Source organism: Salmo salar, chromosome ssa19 (assembly GCF_905237065.1).
Source record: "Salmo salar chromosome ssa19, Ssal_v3.1, whole genome shotgun sequence".
Lineage (NCBI taxonomy): Eukaryota > Metazoa > Chordata > Actinopteri > Salmoniformes > Salmonidae > Salmo > Salmo salar.
The window spans coordinates 29,052,702-29,070,809 of NC_059460.1; the positions used below are offsets into that span (position 1 = coordinate 29,052,702).

Sequence of the window (18,108 nt, forward strand, 5' to 3'; positions counted from 1 at the left end):
ACTTGTGGATGGGGTCATAGCCGTGGTAGCCCAAAAAATTGCTAAAATAATGACCCTACACATGATGGGATGTTGATTGCTTAAATAACTCAGTGTTCCACCTGTGTGGAAGCAGCTGCTTTCAATATACTTTTGTATCCCTCAGTCATCAAGCATTTGCGTTATTTTGGTAGTTACCTGTAGCATCGTTAGAGGAACTAACGTTAAACAAATAAGCTGGTCATTTTTCTACATGACAAGGGATACAGAACTTTTCAACAAGGACAGTTGTTTTGAAAGGTCTTTTGTATTTCAACACATCCCAATGTGTCAATGTTCTTTAGGACCAATGCCTGAAAAGGAAATGTTTCAGTACCTTTTCTTGGATCAGAGGACTTAAATTCAGCCCCGGGGGCCAGTTATAAAAGCTTTGTTTAAACAGTAGCCATGAGTGTTTATTAACTAGGGTATTGTGTTATTATTATAATAATATAGGCCTACTGTTTATAGTATCACTATAAATTATGACCGAATGGTATCACAGATGTTTCTTACATGAATTACAGTGAGTTTTGTTTAGGAAAAAGTGGATTGCGTGTTCAAACAACTGTAGTAGGAGATACTCATTTAAATAATGGAATGATGTATCAGAAGTTGGTGCAACACTCTCCATTCTAACATATATTTATCTGATGAAGGTCTCTGAGCAAAATGTCACGCTGTGTTTTTAACAGAGTTGTTTAGCTAGATGAAGAGCTTTTCCAAAACTCACACCCTCATTACACCAAACATCTGCATGGAATCTTCGAATGTATTTATTCTTGTGGTAACCATTCATATCCCAAAACACACACTTCAATGTACATGGTGACGTGCAAAAAGGCATTTTGAGGTGGGAAAGAGTGAGAACTGTGAAATGAATCTCTTAACAGATACACTGATCACGATCCAAGCAGTTGCTGAAAAAACCCCACAAATACCAGAGTGTTAGGATGTGTATACTCTCCACACACAATAGCTCTTTCATAGAAAGAATGACATCATTACTGAGGAACTGCAACACCATCACATACAACAGCCAAATGAGGATGCTAAATCTAAATATAGTTCCAAATATACAAGACTAACCCAAGCCATAACAGAAATATATCCAATAAAGAAGAATTCATTTCATAAACATTGTAAAGGTAACCCATAAAATGTCTGCTAAAAGTTCCAACATAATACTGTAATTGTGCTTTCAGTGCAAATTAGTCTGTCTCCATCCAAAATCTCCAGTACTGTGTGTGTGAGCAACATCTACACTTTAGAAAGTGCTTCCTTCACCTTTAACCTCACCACAGCTACCTGTCTGTATGTCTTAAACATTGAGCCAGCTCAGATATATTAAATCTCTACCTATTAAGATTTGTGCCAGTTCCACTGGCAGCTCAGAGAATAATCTGTTAAAGCTTAGCATGCACTGTATACGTTAAGGCCTTTCAAAGCAGCGTGATTCTCCAAATTAACATCTAACCATATTGCAACAATATAACTTTTATAATTAGAAGCAGACTGAACCAAATGAGAAGTGAAAAGTCAGCATTATCACTAAAGCCAAATAATCAACTAACCTTACAACTAAGCCGGCCTTCTTTCTCTTCACATTGTATTCTAAGAAGGCTGTACAGTCTGTTAGAATGTATGTCTGCATGTATTATGTGAGGCAGTTCTTATTGATATCTTCACAACGAGTGCTTTTGTACCTGTGGAGCACTAAACAATTGAGTAAGCATCAGCATCAGTAGACACATAGTATACAGTCATCAAAGCTGATATTAAGGCAGTGCAAGCAATCATAACGGAAAGAGCCATGAAATGATTACGCAACACACAATATTGCCTATGCCGATTTGAGGTTGATTTCAAGTGATTTTTTTTTTTCGTCCAAAAAACAAAGTTTATCTACCGTACTAAAGTGTCTGTTAATTGCTACCTTAATACCTGAAAATAATACCACAGCTGTGGGAATTGTCCAATCAGAATCAGGGCAGCTCCTGAAGACCGACTTCAGTGATTGGTTGTCTCAGAGCAGCTCCTCAAGACAGACTTCAGCGATTGGTTGTCTCAGAGCAGCTCCTCAAGACAGACTTCATCAATTGGCTGTCTCCAGAAGCAGAAGGAACTGAATTCTGGGAAAGTGAAGGTGGCGCTCTGCTCCTTACTGCGTAAAGGAAAAACGTGCTCTACCAGTTCACTCAGTCGGCCGTACCTACATTGAGACAGGCAAGGGGTTAGATAACAGTTACTTACTGACCAAGGTCGGGATTCAAAGGCACATGGTCGGCCTACGCACTGCACTTGACTTTGAAGGTAATTGACGCCTGAGCTGAATTCCGGCCCAAATACTTCCAAAGAAACCCACACTACTGACATACAGACAGATAAACAGACCTGCAAAGTAGCTACTTACGACGTTTTATTGCCTTTTGATTGCTCTAGGATGAGCTCTCCTTTGGGATTGACTGTGAATATCCGACACACAGGGACACCCACTTGCTTGTAGGCAAACACATCCTGAGCCAAAAAATGGAAGAGTCATCTTAACAGTCCCCCCATTCTGATATTCAAAATTAGGTATATAATTACAAGATAAAACAAAGCTCACATTTGTTCGGTTTCCAAAGGCTGCATAGAAGGGATGTGTGTTTGGGTAGAAGAGGTTCTTGATGTCTGTGAGGCATTCAATCTTGAACTTCTCTGGCTTCTTTTCAATTACCTCCCTTATAGAAGTTTAAAGTAAAATAAAATGCTTGAAATGTAACCATATTACAAGACTATTACAATGTTTATATCAAACCATTTTGCAACACTATCATAACTGTATCAGAGTTTCTAAACCCAGATGCCCAACAGCTTCTACCCCCAAGCCATAAGATGCTGAACAATTAATCAAATGGCCACCCAGACTGTTTACATTTTCATTTTAGTCAAAAACAACTTTATATCTAAGGAATGCCTTTGATTTGACAGCCTGCACATGCGCAGTTCGGCGTGAGACAACCGTTAGACCCGATGGCGTGTTTCTGCGCGTGAACTTAGCTAGCCAACGTTGCCATGACATCACCTACAAGCGTAATTGCGCATTTCTACTGGAGAAGCCGTTTCTACATATCTTCATACTAAACCATATGACTATTACAATAATAAACAGACTGACCAAATGAGAACGGAAAGGTCAGTTTTACCTATGAAAGGCAGAGAAGAGGCTGCTAGGAGAGAGCATGAGGGGTCCTTGAGGCAGGATGGTTCCCCGGTCGTTCACCCAGTGCAGGTACCCTCTAGTCATGTCGGCCATGCCGATGGCCCGCGCCGAACAGTACAGGAACTTGTAGCCATTCCTAAAGACAGTAGACATAAGTACTGAAGTAACTGCAACCTCAACATGCATATAGAGCCTACATTGGATCATTATCCTAGCCACTCACTCTAATTGTTGAGCTACTGGAGTTTCTTTACGTGGAACAAGAATGTGAATAGTCGTGCATAAGTGGTGATTGTCAGAAACGGTAGCTCTGGGGCCGTATGTATCAAATGCTTCAGAGTAGGAGAGCTGATTTAGGATCAGTTTTGCCTTTTAGATAATAAATAAGAACAGGCTCTATTCAGTCTGGATCGCTGAAGCGTTACAGATTGTGCAAAATAAATGTAAAGGTAATTTCCGATATACACAGCGTTTAACTTGAATGCAGTCGCCGCTAACGCGGGAATATTGCCTTTACATTTTTTGGGGGAACGCTGAACTTCCGCGACACAGATTGAATAGAGGCCCTAATCCTAGATCAGTACTCTCGCTGAGAAACTTTACACATACAGCCACAGGCCTGGGGCCTACTTACTCATGCACCGAGTGGTAGAGCTTAGCGATGCCTTGATGAGTCCAGTCTTTCCCAAGCTGAGGGAGGATTTGGCCAAACACATCTGACCTAAGAAAATAAGCATTTTGTGAGGCTTCAAAACTAGCTTCACCTGGAGGAATTAGCTAGCGTGAATGCCTTATAGGATTATAATAATAACTTAAGAACTGATTAATTAAGTGTAACCATGATCTGATTACCAGACAGACCTCTAGTATCAAACAAACAAACTGTGAGATTAAAAGATCAGGAGAGGACCTTAATCCAACTCCCTATATAGTGCACTAGTTTTGACCAGGGCCTTATGGTGCACTAAGAGGGGAATAGGGTGCCATTTGGGACACAGCCTCAGACAGTAGGAGTTGACATTGAGTGGTGTTACAGGCTTTTGGTTTTTCTCTCAAAGTCAATTTCGAGGATGGTTCCGTGTGGGTGTGGCACGCTCTGATTGGAATCCTACTCATTGGTCAGGATGGGTTGCACTTGTCGTCCTCGTGAGTCAGAAGAGGTTTCACCTGTGCTGGCACAGCTGCTATTTAAAAGCTGTTGGTCCAGTGCTTCAGATATCATGAGGGATGTTGGAAGAGCTGCACCTCTTTTTTTTTTTAGCTCGTCCTCTTTAAGCTGATAAACAAAGCCTTTTATCTTGTGTCTCCCCTGTTAGGTTGTTTGGCTACACTTATTTTCAGTCCCTAAGCCAAGTGAGGTGTGGGTTTACTTTTCTTTTAGCTTGTCTGTTACTGGGAAAATCTAGTGGGCGTCCATGGTTGGTGTGTTAAGACCATAGAGAATGATAGAGGCCTCTAGTGGCCAAAAAGCGAAAGTATTTTTGGTTTCTTATTGGGGAATGTAACACTGGTAATGTAGTTCAACAGCATTGAAAGCCACTTTACTTGGTGATGGTGCCGTCGATGTCAGAGATAATGACTTTGTCATCCCAGTTCCACAGGTAGATGGTGCCCTCGCAGCGACACGTGCCCTGGTACTGAGTGGTGATGCTGAAAGTAACGTCATTAGGCCCCTCCCTCAGCTTCAGACTCACCTATGAGAAGACAGAGATGAAGTGGTGCGTGAGAGAGTGACAGCAAGTGGTTTTCCAAATATCTGCTGGTTATTGACAGGTGCTAATATACAGATTAGGAGAGAGGGTGCACTTGCCCCCAAAAGCCTTCAAATGGCGCTGCCCGTGCTGTCAGAAAAGCCATTATGGCAAGGATGCAGCGATGTGCACTCTGTCCAACTCTGTGGTAATATAACTTCATAAGTTATGAACGTGGCTCTTACTATCTGGTCAGATGAGAGGCGGAGAGACTTCTTGTAGGAGTGTGATCCGGTTGGTGCTGAAATCTCTGTCTGCACACGCTCAGTAGGTGCCAGTGCATTCAGCTCTTTAGATTCTTCATCACTGGAGGAGTCTGCTGCTGCTTTCTGCCTGCATTCCAAATAACAACAACCTCATTTCAACATCAGACTTCCTAAAAACAGTATAAGTTTAAACTAATATGAGTAAAGATGAGAGTGAGTAGTTACTCAAAATGAACTTGTATGTGTTGCCACTAGAGGGCAGTATCCCAACAATCTGAATTGTCATTCAGCTTCATTTACTACTGAAAGACAAAATGCTGATGAGACTTCTAAACCAGGTGCCTCATGCATGTTCTCAGGGGCACTTCCTATGAGTCACTGTTTTCCCAGAGCTAATCCAGTTTGTCATTTGTGGTGTCAAGAATATGGGTAAGGAGGGTGACATCAGTATGTGACTAATTGGGATTCCCCTTGTGAAACAATGCCAGGGCTGGTGGTGGGGGACAGACAGGGTGGTGCTGGGCTGACTCACTGTGGGACTGCTGGACTCTGTTGATCAAGGACAGGGCTCTCTGTGTCTCTGTGTGTCTCTGACAGGGACTCCTGCCTGTCCAGTTTGGCCTCTGAAGACTGGCGAGAGGAGCAGACAACATTAATTACACTATAACGGAACAACATTGATTTGATATGACAGAGTATTTATTCATTGATTTATAGTGTAATTACTGCGCATTTTTACTGAACAACTCCTTCCTATAGTCATGCTGTACAATGAGCACATGGTTCTCCTCACTCTGACTTGCTTAGGCTCATTTACAATGGAAATTAAAACAAATCCAATGCGATTCACATGGGAACTACTTCCTGCCCACACAAACAGAGGCATGACGAAAAAGAGGGTGAACACCATGGACCATCTGTTCAAGTTGACGAAGTATAGTATCCAGAAAGTAGTTCAGCTAGGGTCGATTTCACTATGAGTACTAGAGTATCAATACCAGTGGACCTATAGCATACTGCAAGAACACCCTGTTGTGCATCCCATTATGGCACCCTATTCCCTATGTAGTGCGTTCATTTTGATCAGAGCCCCTATAGGCCCTGATCAAAAGCAGTGCACTATATGGGGAATAGGGTGCCATTTGGGATGCATTTCCTACCTGTTTGACGCTGCTCTTCCTCCAGAACCACCAGCGGCCAGACTTCTTAGGCATCTTCTCCTTCACCCACGCCTCTTCTGTGGCCTGAGATTAAGTATTTATGAGTACACACACAGCATTTGAAAGTTATAACATACATTTATAATGCATAACTTGTGATCTACCTTGGGCAGGTTCTTCTGGAAAGCTTGCATACTCAGTATCAACGGAGCTGCCAATGTCCAGTTGTAATATCTGTAAAAAAAAAAACAGCACAGTACCAGTCAAAAGTTTGGACACACCTACTCAATCAAGGGTTTGTCTTTATTGTTACTATTTTCTACATTGTAGAATAGTGTGGATATCAAAACTATGAAATAACACATATGGAATCAGGTAAGTAAAAAAGTGTTCAAATCTAAATATATTTTATATCTGAGATTATTCAAAGTAGCCACCCATTGCCTTGATAACAGCTTTGTATACACACTGAACACAAATATAAATGCAAGGCAACATGTAAAGTGCTGGTCCCATGTTTCATGAGCTGAAATAAAAGATCCCAGAAATGTTCCATACGCACAAAAAGCTTATTTCTCTCAGATTTTGTGCACACATTTGTTTACATCCCTGTTAGTGAGCATTTCTCCTTTGTCAAAATAATCCATTCACCTGACAGGTGCGGCATATCAAGAAGCTGATTAAACATCATGATCATTACACAGGTGTACCTTGTGCTGGGGGCACTAAAAGGCCACTCTAAAATGGGAAGTTTTGTCACAACACACAATGCCACAAATGTCTCAAGTTTTGAAAGAGCGTGCTATTGGCATGCTGACTGCCGGAATGTCCGCCAGAGAATTGAACATTCATTTCTCTATCATAAGCCGCCTCCAATGTCAATTTAGAGAATGTGGCAGAAAGTCCAACTGGTGGGCGAGCAGTTTGCTGATGTAAACGTTGTGATCAGAGTACCCCATGGTAGCGGTGGGGTTATGGTATTGGCAGGCATAAGCTACGGACAACGAACACAATTGCATTTTATCGATGGCAATTTGAATGCACAGAAATACCGTGACGAGATCCTGAGGCACATTGTGAGGCCCATTTTTTTGTTAAGGTATCTGTGATCAACAGATGCATATCTATATTCCCAGTCAGGTGAAATCCATAGATTTGGGCCTGATCAATTTATTTCAATTGACTGATTTCCTCATATGAACTGTAATCTCAGTAATCTTTGAAATTGTTGCATTTATATTTCTGTTCATATTCATATATATATACACACACATACACACATACAGTATCTCACAAAAGTGAGTACACCCCTCACATTCATGTGACAACACTGAAGAAATAACACTTTGCTACAATGTAAAGTAGTGAGTGTACAGCTTGTATAACAGTGTAAATTTGCTGTCCCCTCAAAATAACTCAACACATGTCTAAACCGCTGGGAACAAAAGTGAGTACACCCCGAAGTGAAAATGTCCAAATTGGGCCCAATTAGCCATTTTCCCTCCCCGGTGTCATGTGACTCGTTAGTGTTACAAGGTCTCAGGTGTGAATGGGGAGCAGGTGTGTTAAATTTGGTGTCATCGCTCTCACACTCCCTCATACTGACTGGTCACTGGAAGTTCAACATGGCACCTCATGGCAAAGAACTCTCTGAGGATCTGAAAAAATAATTGTTGCTCTACATAAAGATGGCCTGGGCTATAAGAAGATTGACAAGACCCTGAAACTGAGCTGCAGCACGGTGGCCAAGACCATACAGCGGTTTAACAGGACAGGTTCCACTCAGAACAGGCCTCGCCATGGTCAACCAAAGAAGTTGAGTGCACGTGCTCAAAAGCACGTGCACTCAAGCGTCATATCGAGAGGTTGTCTTTGGGAAACAGACATATGAGTGCTGCCAGCATTGCTGCAGAGGTTGAAGGGTTGGGGGGGGGTCAGCCTGTCAGTGCTCAGACCATACGCCGCACACTGCATCAAATTGGTCTGCATGGCTGTCGTCCCAGAAGGAAGCCTCTTCTAAAGATGATGCACAAGAAAGCCCGCAAACAGTTTGCTGAAGACAAGCAAACTAAGGACATGGATTACTGGAACCATGTCCTGTGGTCTGATGAGACCAAGATAAACTTATTTGGTTCAGATGGTGTCAAGCGTGTGTGGCGGCAACCAGGTGAGGAGTACAAAGACAAGTGTGTCTTGCCTACAGTCAAGCATGGTGGTTGGAGTGTCATGGTCTGGGGCTGCATGAGTGCTGCCGGCACTGGGGAGCTGCAGTTCATTGAGGGAACCATGAATGCCAACATGTACTGTGACATACTGAAGCAGAGCATGATCCCCTCCCTTCGGAGACTGGGCCGCAGGGCAGTATTCCAACATGATAACGACCCCAAACACACCTCCAAGACGACCACTGCCTTGCTAAAGAAGCTGAGGGTAAAGGTGATGGACTGGCCAAGCATGTCTCCAGACCTAAACCCTATTGAGCATCTGTGGGGCATCCTCAAACGGAAGGTGGAGGAGTGCAAGGTCTCTAACATCCACCAGCTCCGTGATGTCGTCATGGAGGAGTAGAAGAGGACTCCAGTGGCAACCTGTGAAGCTCTGGTGAACTCCATGCCCAAGAGGGTGAAGGCAGTGCTGGAAAATGATGGTGGTCACACAAAATATTGACACTTTGGGCCCAATTTGGATATTTTCACTTAGGGGTGTACTCACTTTTGTTGCCAGCGGTTTAGACATTAATGGCTGTGTGTTGTGTTATTTTGAGGGGACAGGAAATGTACACTGTTATACAAGCTGTACACTCCCTACTTTACATTGTAGCAAAGTGTCATTTCTTCAGTGTTGTCACATGAAAAGATATACTCAAATATTGACAAAAATGTGAGATACTGTATGTATGTGTATATATATATATATATATATATATATGGCATGAATTAAACACAATATTGAGTCGCACCCCCTTTTTCTCTCAGAATCGTCGGGGCAAGGACTACAAGGTGTTGAAAGCGTTCCACAGGGATGCTGGCCCATGTTGACTCAATTGCTTACCACAGTTGTGTCAGATTGGCTGGATGCCCTTTGGGTGGTGGACCATTCTTGATTCACAAGGGAAACTTTGAGCGTGAAAAACCCAGCAGCGTTGCAGTTCTTGCCACACAAACCGGTACACCTGGCACCTACTACCATACCCCATTCAAAAGCGCAAATCTTTTGTCTTGCCCATTCACCCTCTGAATGGCACACATACACAATCCATGTCTGAATTACCTCAAGGCTTACAAATCTTTCTTTAACCTGTCTCCTCCCCTTCATCTGCACTGATTGAAGTGGATTTAACTAGTGACATCAATAGCTTTCACCTGGATTCACCGGGTCAGTCTATGTCATGGAAAGAGCAGGTGTTCTTAATGTTTTGTACACTAAGTCCATATAAAGTATATTGTATGTGTGTGTAATAAAAATAATTGTGCTAAGTTTCAAGTTCAAGGAAATCTAATTGTGATCTTCTGTTCAAAATGTCATAGTCTAAGAATTAGTACAATGTAGTAAGATGAATTAGTATGAGTATGACGGCTGTAACGACTCACCGGTTTGAAATTCTAACCACCAAATTGGGATTGTCGATGATTGCTGGATTTTCAGCAAATTCGTGATATGTGATGATGTGCTCCATGAATTTCTCTGCAATAAAAAAAATCTAAGCATTTGCATCACTATTATCATAAGTCATATTATTACTTGTGGCATTTGTGAGTAATAGTGTACTAGTTTATTATTTGCGTACTTATCAAGGTCCTAGGCTACATCCCAAATGGAACCTATTCCCTACAGGCCCTGGTCAAAAGCAGTGCATTATACTAGGGAATAGGGTGCAATTTGGGAAACGGCACTAGTCACTATAATATAACACTTACACAGAGTAGGAAACCTTACCTTTGGAGATTTCAGAGTTCTCTCCGACCCCTCCACAGAGAGACAGGGTGACATCTGGTAGATCCCCAGCCGAGTCAGACAGACAATCGGTCCCGCTGTCGGCCGCTGCACTGCCCACAGACTGAGGAGACTGGGACCCATCGCGCCGGCCCACCTCTACCCAGTGCTTAGGGACCGCCTCGGACTCACTGCAACACACAGGCACAACCACAGACGGGTCAGTCACTACAACACAACAATACAGGCCCTCGTCAAAAGTAGTGCACTATAAAGGGAATAGGGTGCCTATAAAGGGAATAGGGCTACAATACATGCGATGAAAGACATGATGAGGTACCTCTTGGGACCTAAGTAGCGTGCAACAATATCAGGCTCCATAGCGTTCAGGTCATCCAGGTAAATATCCTCAGGCCCCTGGTGTTGACTCCTCTTTCTCACACCTTCGTCACAGAGAAACCATCAACATTCACATAAACCGTTTACATTCTTATAAACCATTCACAAATACTGTTGTTCACCTTTTTCGCTTCCGATAAATCTTTGAGCATTCTGTAAAGCCCCATTCAGATGGAGGTTGCATCCTAAATGGCACCCTATTGCCTACTATAGTGCACTACTTTTTACCAGAGCCCTATGGGTCCTGGTCAAAAGTAGTGTATTATATTGAGAATAGGGTGCCATTTGAGACACAGCCTGAGAAGCAAGTAAGAACTTCCCAGACCTCAGAGCAAACCACTTCCTTCCTGTTATTGTATTCTAAAACACTGCTCTACCAAACACTGTCTGGATGTAACATTAGTTAATAACACTGTCTGGGTATAAGTCAATAACACTGTCTGGGTGTAACGTTAGTCAATAACACTGTTTGAGCTCATGAATAAGTAATTTCCTCTCTGTTGACATCACACCATTCTGAAGTGACAAAGCTATGGGGTTCTTAAAATAGGGGACACAAAACATCAAATAGGGGACATAAAGGTCCTGTGAAGACTTTGTTCATGCCAGCTGTCGTGGACAACAGAGGGCTATGACATGCCCTCATCCGGCACATTGTGCTACCATAAGCAAGTAAGCCTTATTAAGTCGTGTTATATTTGATCAATAAGCTATCTATATGAACCATCTCTGCATACTTTAGATGTGGTTTCTTAAATAAGTTTGGTTGCTTTTACACTGCACAATGAGTACCTCTCCTCTTGGACGGGGAGTCAGTCTTGGAGCCGATGGCCCCCAGGTCCCCGGCCATGCGGCTGGCCCCACAGGCAGCAGAGCCACTGTCCCTCCGGCTGGAACCAAGCACACTGGGGGGAGTGGAGGTCCAACGAGCCCTACGCTCAGGCTTGGGCAGAAGGGGGGTGGGAGTGGGATAGGGCTCTGCTGTGAGAGCACTTGGCTCTGGTTTGAGGGGACACAGTTCAGGTTGGGGGGGACAACGGGTTTCAGATAGAGAGTTGGGTGGGTGGTGTTTGGAGCTATGGAGGGCACTTTGTTTGGGAGTCCGGGGTTCTGGTTTGACGATGGCAGGTCCACACACAGGGTCCAGAGAGTTGTGGATGCCCCCTGCCTCCACCCCCATGGCCTCAGAGCTGAGGATGACCCTGAAGTGGGTGTTCTCTGTTGGAGTTATAGTTACCGTCTTAGTCAGCTCTTTCTTACAGACCTGGACAAAGAGAGCCAATATGAAATAAGTGGGTATAGGGATTTCATGTCATGACATTTTTGGCATGTTTCCATCTCTGAGATGGAGGACATACAGTCTACACTTCCCAAATGGCACCCTATTCCCAATAGTGGCCTATGGGCCCTGTTCAAAAGTGGCGCACTATATAGGGAATAGGGTGCCATTTCAGACGCAAGACCCAGGCCTTACCCTGGTGGATTCTGGGAACTCTCCCCAGGACCACTGCATGTGTGACTCTGCTCTGAGCATGCTCTCTGATGACTTCACCATCAGCTCAGAGTCGCTCTTTGGAGACATGGGCTCGGACAGGGATCTTGAGGATCTGCTGAAATCAAGAAAAAAACCTCCCAATACATTCACTTTGAACACAAGAGGACATGTATACACAGCTCCACAGGCGTATTTTTTTTACGTTTGTCGTAGCACTTACATTTAAATCTACCTAGGGCTGGGATTTATACCAAGGCATGTTACAGAGCAGCAAACTGGACAGCCGACAACGCAACTTTTAAGGTCATTTTTGCTTGAGCCAACGTCACGTCAGAGACATTGCGCCTTTAAAAGGTGCATTAACGGTTGTCCAGTGCACTGCTCTACAACGTGCCTTGGATTGAATCCCAACCCTAGTATCGGTTTTGTCAAATCCTATGAAAAGAAACATCTCTAATGATCCTGTCTGTTTGTATGATCTGTGTAAATATTTGAATAAGAAGTTAATAAGTGACTGACTGAGTGGGTCATACCTGAGGCTGCCACCGGTAGAGCAGTCTCCATCAGAGAAAGGGTAGCTGTCCAGAGAGTGGAGGGTGGGGTGCTGCCTGTTTTCCACTGTGTCCTTCACTGTAGAGAACGAAGAGGCCCTGAGGAGGTAAAAAGATCACACCATCAACCGCAGGGTTAACACAACACACTATGCAGAGCAGACCCACCCAGACCCAGAATACATACCAAATTGCACCCTATTCCCTACATACAGTAGTGCAATACTTTTGACCAGGGCCCATAGGCCGAAAGCAGTGAACTATGTAGGTAATAAGGTGCCATTTTGTAGGTACCTCAACTTCCATGGATTTACCTGCTGCTGTTGTTGTGTGTGCCACCATGCTCATCGTCTGAGCTCAGCTCACAGACCTCCTCCCCACAAGCAGTAGGGGTCTGTTGCTCCTCCTTCCGGGGATCTGCTTTGTGCTTCCTCCTGCGTCTCTTCTTCTTTTTCCCTGCTGTGATGCTGGGGGGGAGGAGGGGGGCGGAGGAGGAGGCTGGGTCCTCTGAGCACCCCTGGGGGGGCTGCAGCCCACCCTCCAGACCCGACCCTCCAGCTCGAGACTCTCTGCCCCTCCACAGTGCCTCCTCTGTGGGGATGGGCGAAGTCACAAGGTGGGCAGGGACGATCTCCTGGGACGGGGTGACAAAAAGAGAGATGAGTCACAAGTTTACGTTATAGAATGCGTCCCCAATGGCACCTTATTCCATACATAGTGCACTACTTTAGGTCAAAATAAGTGCATTCTTTGGGGAATAGGGTGCCATTTGGGATACATAGTCAGCAATAAGCTGTCTCAACAGTGGTTGACCAATAAAAAAAACAAAATAACTTACATTATGCTGCTCCGTTTCCTGAACAAAGAAGGCCTCTCCGTTATCCCCCAGCTTCATGTGCAGCTCCACTGGTTCTCCATTGATCTCAATGTCAATCTGCAGAGGTAAAGGAAAGGTCAGGCACCGATTTATGGAGGAACTCTGGGGCCATATGTATCAAGCATCTCATACCAGAAGTGCTGATTCAGGATCAGTTTTGCCCATAAGATTACATGGACAGGGGGGCACTCCTACTCGAAGATGCTTGATATACTGTATACAGCCCCTAGTCTACTAACTGGAAGATGCAACTGAATTACTAGGCGAAACTGACGTTTAACTGAGGCCTGGTAACCACATGAGAAGGTATGACTGTGAATTTGTCAAACATTCTCAAAACAACACTTTATAATAACGTCTAGTAATAAACCAAGCCATTAATAAACAAACAGTTTCCACAGAATGTTATAGTGTACTTGCTTAATTCAGCAAGACCACTCTAGATATTGGACATAGCCTAAATAAAAAAAGAAGTAGGCCTAACACTATGCTATGGTTGCTGAATGCAAACTGGGTGAACAGATTACCTGCCTGCAGTATATCATACTGTTTCCTGTTAAGCTTAATGAGATACTTTAGGATTTTGACAATGAGGGCCTGTATCTACTTCCCCAGAGTCAGATGAACTCATGGATACCATGCGTATGTGTCTGTGTCCAGAATGAAGGAAGTTATAAGTAGTTTCGCGAGCCAATGCTAGCAGATACCCATAGACTTCCAGTCATTGCACTAACGCTAGTTGCGAAACTACCTCTAACTTCCTTCACACTGGACACAGAAATGTAAAAATGGTATCCACGAGTTCATCAGCCTCCTCCTTGACTGCGTTTGTGCAGAAGGAATTGCCCTTCTGTCTATTGTTAAAAAAATAATCAGCCGAAATTGTTGCAACCCCTATTACTAGCCTATTCAACCTCTTTCGTATCGTCTGAGATCCCCAAAGATTGGAAAGCTGCCGCGGTCATCCCCCTCTTCAAAAGTGGGAGACACTCTAGACCCAAACTCTTATAGACCTATATCCATCCTGTTTTACCCTCGTAAAACTGACTATCCTACCGATCCTTGACTTCAGCGATGTCATTTACAAAATAGCCTCCAACACTCTACTCAGCAAACTGGATGTAGTAGATCACAGTGCCATCTGTTTTATCACCAAAGCCCCATACACTACCCACCACTGCGACCTGTATGATCTCATTGGCTGGCCCTCACTACATATCCGTCGCTAAACCCACTGGCTCCAGGTCATCTATAAGTCTTTGCTAGGTAAAGCCCCGCCTTATCTCAGCTCACTGGTCACCATAGCAACACCCACCCGTAGCAGGCGCTCCAGCAGGTATATTGCACTGGTCATCCCCAAAGCAAACACTTTTTTTGGCCGCCTTTCCTTCCAGTTCTCTGCTGCCAATGACTGGAACGAATTGCAAAAATCTCTGAAGCTGGAGTCTTATATCTCCCTCTCTAACTTTAAGCATCAGCTGTCAGAGCAGCTTACCAATCATTGTACCTGTACACAGCCAATCTGTAAATAGCACACTTGCTCTTTTGCACCACAGTATCTCTACTTGCACATCATCATCTGCACATCTATCACTCCAGTGTTAATGCTAAACTGTAATTATTTTTGTGTCTTGGGCCTATTTATTGCCTTACCTCCCTACTCTTCTACATTTGCATACACTGTACATAGATTTTTCTATTTTTCCTTCCTTTTGTGTTATTGACTGTACGTTTGTTTATGTGCAACTCTGTGTTGTTGTTTCTGTCGCACTACTTTGCTTTATCTTTGCCAGGTCGCAGTTGTAAATGAGAACTTGTTCCCAACTGGCCTACCTGGTTAAATAAAGGTGAAATAAATAAATCAAATAAAAGGTGCTCTAAGGAGGGATACTGACACCGCCTTAGTTTAGTCTGACCTTCATACAGGCTGAGGAGGCTCAGGCTAAACATCTATTTGGGATGCAGACAGAGTATTAATGGTCTGTTTCTGTAAAGAGAATAAAGAGACACTTGACTCAAGAGATATGCGATGAGGGGGAAATGTTTTCCGTCCATCAATAATGCAACCAGTGCAGTAGCTATACGAGTTTCCAAAAGGATCTTATAAAAGATAGCACCATCACCAAATCCACTACCTGACGCTGGGTCAATCCTCCCACACTGTTACATTACATTCCTCTCTGTACTGTAAAGGCCAGCTCTCCTCTTTTCTATGCAGAGACAAATCTAAAATTGGGTTGCCATAGTAACTGAGGCGAACGGTAGCAGAAGCAGTATAGAGGTGTTCCTGTCAGCGTCCCAAAATGGCATCTTATTCCCTATTTAGTGCACTACTTTTGACCAGAGACCTAATGGGTCTTGGTCAAAAGTAGTGCACTAAATAGGGAACAGGGTGCCATTTGGGATACAACCGCCGTGTCTCAGAGATGATGAGCTAGCCTGGTTGTCCTCCCCCTATTCACTCTCCTCTCTCAGGAGGAAGGTTAATACCTGGATCTGTGTCAGGCAGAAGCACCTCCACACAGCAATATGAAAGGGCCCTAATTGCATGTCAGGTATGCATGTGACAGAGGGTAACAAAGACATGCAACCCTGTCATACTAAACTGCCAAGACAGACCTGGACAAAGGTTGGCGACATCAAGCGGCCAAAGATAATGGGGAATACAGCAACAAGGTATGCATCACAAATAGCACACTATTCCTAATACAATGTATCACTTTTAACCAGTCTCATGGGCCCTGGTCAAAAGTAGTGCACTGTATGAGGAAATAGGGTGCCATTTGGGACATATGGGGGTGAGGTCATCCTTGGCCACGTGCGTTTTGCTTACAGTTTGAGGAAGCTCTGCTTGACTATACCCTCACCCCTCTCATTCTCTCTTCCTCAGTTATCCACAAACTCACCACTTTCTCCTTGGAGCGCAGCACGCCAAGTTTCCCAAAACGTACATGGAAAGGGGAGCAGTGGAAGGTCCCGTCAGGCTGTCTGACCACCACCACGTCGATGCAGCCGGACAGCGTAGCCTGGTTGATGCCCTTATACAGCTCCTTCACAGTCACCAGCACCTGGCCTGCCAGCTGGCCCACGTAGTTCATGGTGTCTACCTGTGGATCACACACTGCCAGTAGTGAAGATCAAATGAACTGCCAGTAATGAAGGTCAAATTATTTATTATTGTCTGATGTCCAATCCTCTCTGAGCTGAAGGGGTAAAATGGCTCCCTACTGTATTGCTGAGCAAAGGGATAGGCCATTCTTGGGAGATTCTCAATTGGTTTTGATAACTCCTCTGTCTTCCGTCCTCTCCTCGCCTCCTTTGAAAAAGGTCAAAGGTAATCGAGGAGAGGGTGGAGGAGAAGAAACACGGAAACAAATGCACTTATATGAAATGAGAATCCCAAAATGTGTAAATTGGTAATAATTAATTTTAGAGATAAAAGGATAATTAACATATTGTTTTGAAATGTGTGCATGCTTTTTCTCCTCTGAGAAAACAACAGCTGATTCAAGGGGGTGTGGCAGATTTCGGCTGAAGAGACTCCACGGGAGGAAGCAATCGAGGACAGAGGCAGACTCCTCCATTCACCTAATAACCATATTGACACTTGTCGAGCACTCAACCACTTATCGGTTTCCAGGTCACAGAGGAGAGATGACAGAGGAGTCGAGGAGAGGACAGACTTTTTCCTAAATGAGAATCTCCCCTTGATTCAAAAGGGTCATCATCATCATCATCATCATCATCTGAAAGCTATCAGGTCAAAAGTTTAAGGATCTAAGGTTAGCCAATCACAAGACATGGTAATCTCTGTTGCCGAGTAGATCCAGGAAACAAAGCTTGCGTACCATAAACCCATCAATCTATGAGTTGCAGGAAATGCAGTGATGATTCACACATTGTAACGTGACGACTTTCATTTACCACAAACACAGACGAGAAAGACAAAGCACAAGACAACAGAGCCGTGCTGCACCACTGCCAGTTGAGGGGAAAGGAAATTAAAACTTGAATCTCACTCTGTCTGAACCCAAAAGTTTCAAACGATCAGAGCAGTTGAACCAAGTTGAAAGGAGAATGGAACATCTGAATACAAATAATACAGAGAAATAAAAATAAAATGTTGTTCTGAAAGAACATTTCAGATTCAGCAGGGGATTTGGGCTCCCGAGTGGTGCAGCGGTCTAAGACACTGAATCTCAGTGCAAGAGGCAACACGAAAGTCCCTGGTTCGAATCCAGACTGAATCACATCATGCTGCGATTGTGAGTCCCATAGGGCAGTGCACAATTGGCTCAGCGTCATTTGGGTTTGGCCATCATTGTAAATAAGAATTTGTTCTTAACTGACTTGCCTAGTTAAATAAAATAAAAATGTATGTGTAAAGACCATGTTAGCTAGGCCTAATGTATGGGTAAAATGGGACCAAACAAATATCTAGATGTGGCTGCGGTTACATAGAGTAATACTTACAGATTCACGTTTAAGAGGACATTACACTTACAAATCAACA

The 18,108-nt window shown here is 43.8% G+C and overlaps 1 protein-coding gene across 2 annotated transcripts in view; it reads right to left on the reverse strand.

Moving 5' to 3' along the window:
• Window positions 1-778: 778 nt before the first annotated feature.
• Window positions 779-18,108, reverse strand: part of LOC106578699 (phosphatidate phosphatase LPIN2) — a 47,709-nt gene continuing 30,379 nt past the window's right edge. The window contains exons 2-20 of one of the 2 annotated variants that reach the window (XM_014157809.2): window positions 16,502-16,702; window positions 13,557-13,652; window positions 13,033-13,352; window positions 12,701-12,817; window positions 12,147-12,279; window positions 11,465-11,936; window positions 10,614-10,716; window positions 10,277-10,464; window positions 9,931-10,024; window positions 6,505-6,574; window positions 6,341-6,424; window positions 5,713-5,810; window positions 5,160-5,307; window positions 4,769-4,917; window positions 3,858-3,944; window positions 3,207-3,359; window positions 2,627-2,741; window positions 2,432-2,535; window positions 779-2,230 (exon numbers count right to left, since the gene is read on the reverse strand). In XM_014157809.2, coding sequence (XP_014013284.2) covers window positions 2,086-2,230; window positions 2,432-2,535; window positions 2,627-2,741; window positions 3,207-3,359; window positions 3,858-3,944; window positions 4,769-4,917; window positions 5,160-5,307; window positions 5,713-5,810; window positions 6,341-6,424; window positions 6,505-6,574; window positions 9,931-10,024; window positions 10,277-10,464; window positions 10,614-10,716; window positions 11,465-11,936; window positions 12,147-12,279; window positions 12,701-12,817; window positions 13,033-13,352; window positions 13,557-13,652; window positions 16,502-16,693 — 2,868 coding nt within the window. In that variant the 5' untranslated portion in view covers window positions 16,694-16,702 and the 3' untranslated portion in view covers window positions 779-2,085. Of the gene's footprint in view, window positions 2,231-2,431; window positions 2,536-2,626; window positions 2,742-3,206; window positions 3,360-3,857; window positions 3,945-4,768; window positions 4,918-5,159; window positions 5,308-5,712; window positions 5,811-6,340; window positions 6,425-6,504; window positions 6,575-9,930; window positions 10,025-10,276; window positions 10,465-10,613; window positions 10,717-11,464; window positions 11,937-12,146; window positions 12,283-12,700; window positions 12,818-13,032; window positions 13,353-13,556; window positions 13,653-16,501; window positions 16,703-18,108 lie in introns of both variants that reach the window. The other variant, XM_014157807.2, reaches the window with a different exon arrangement.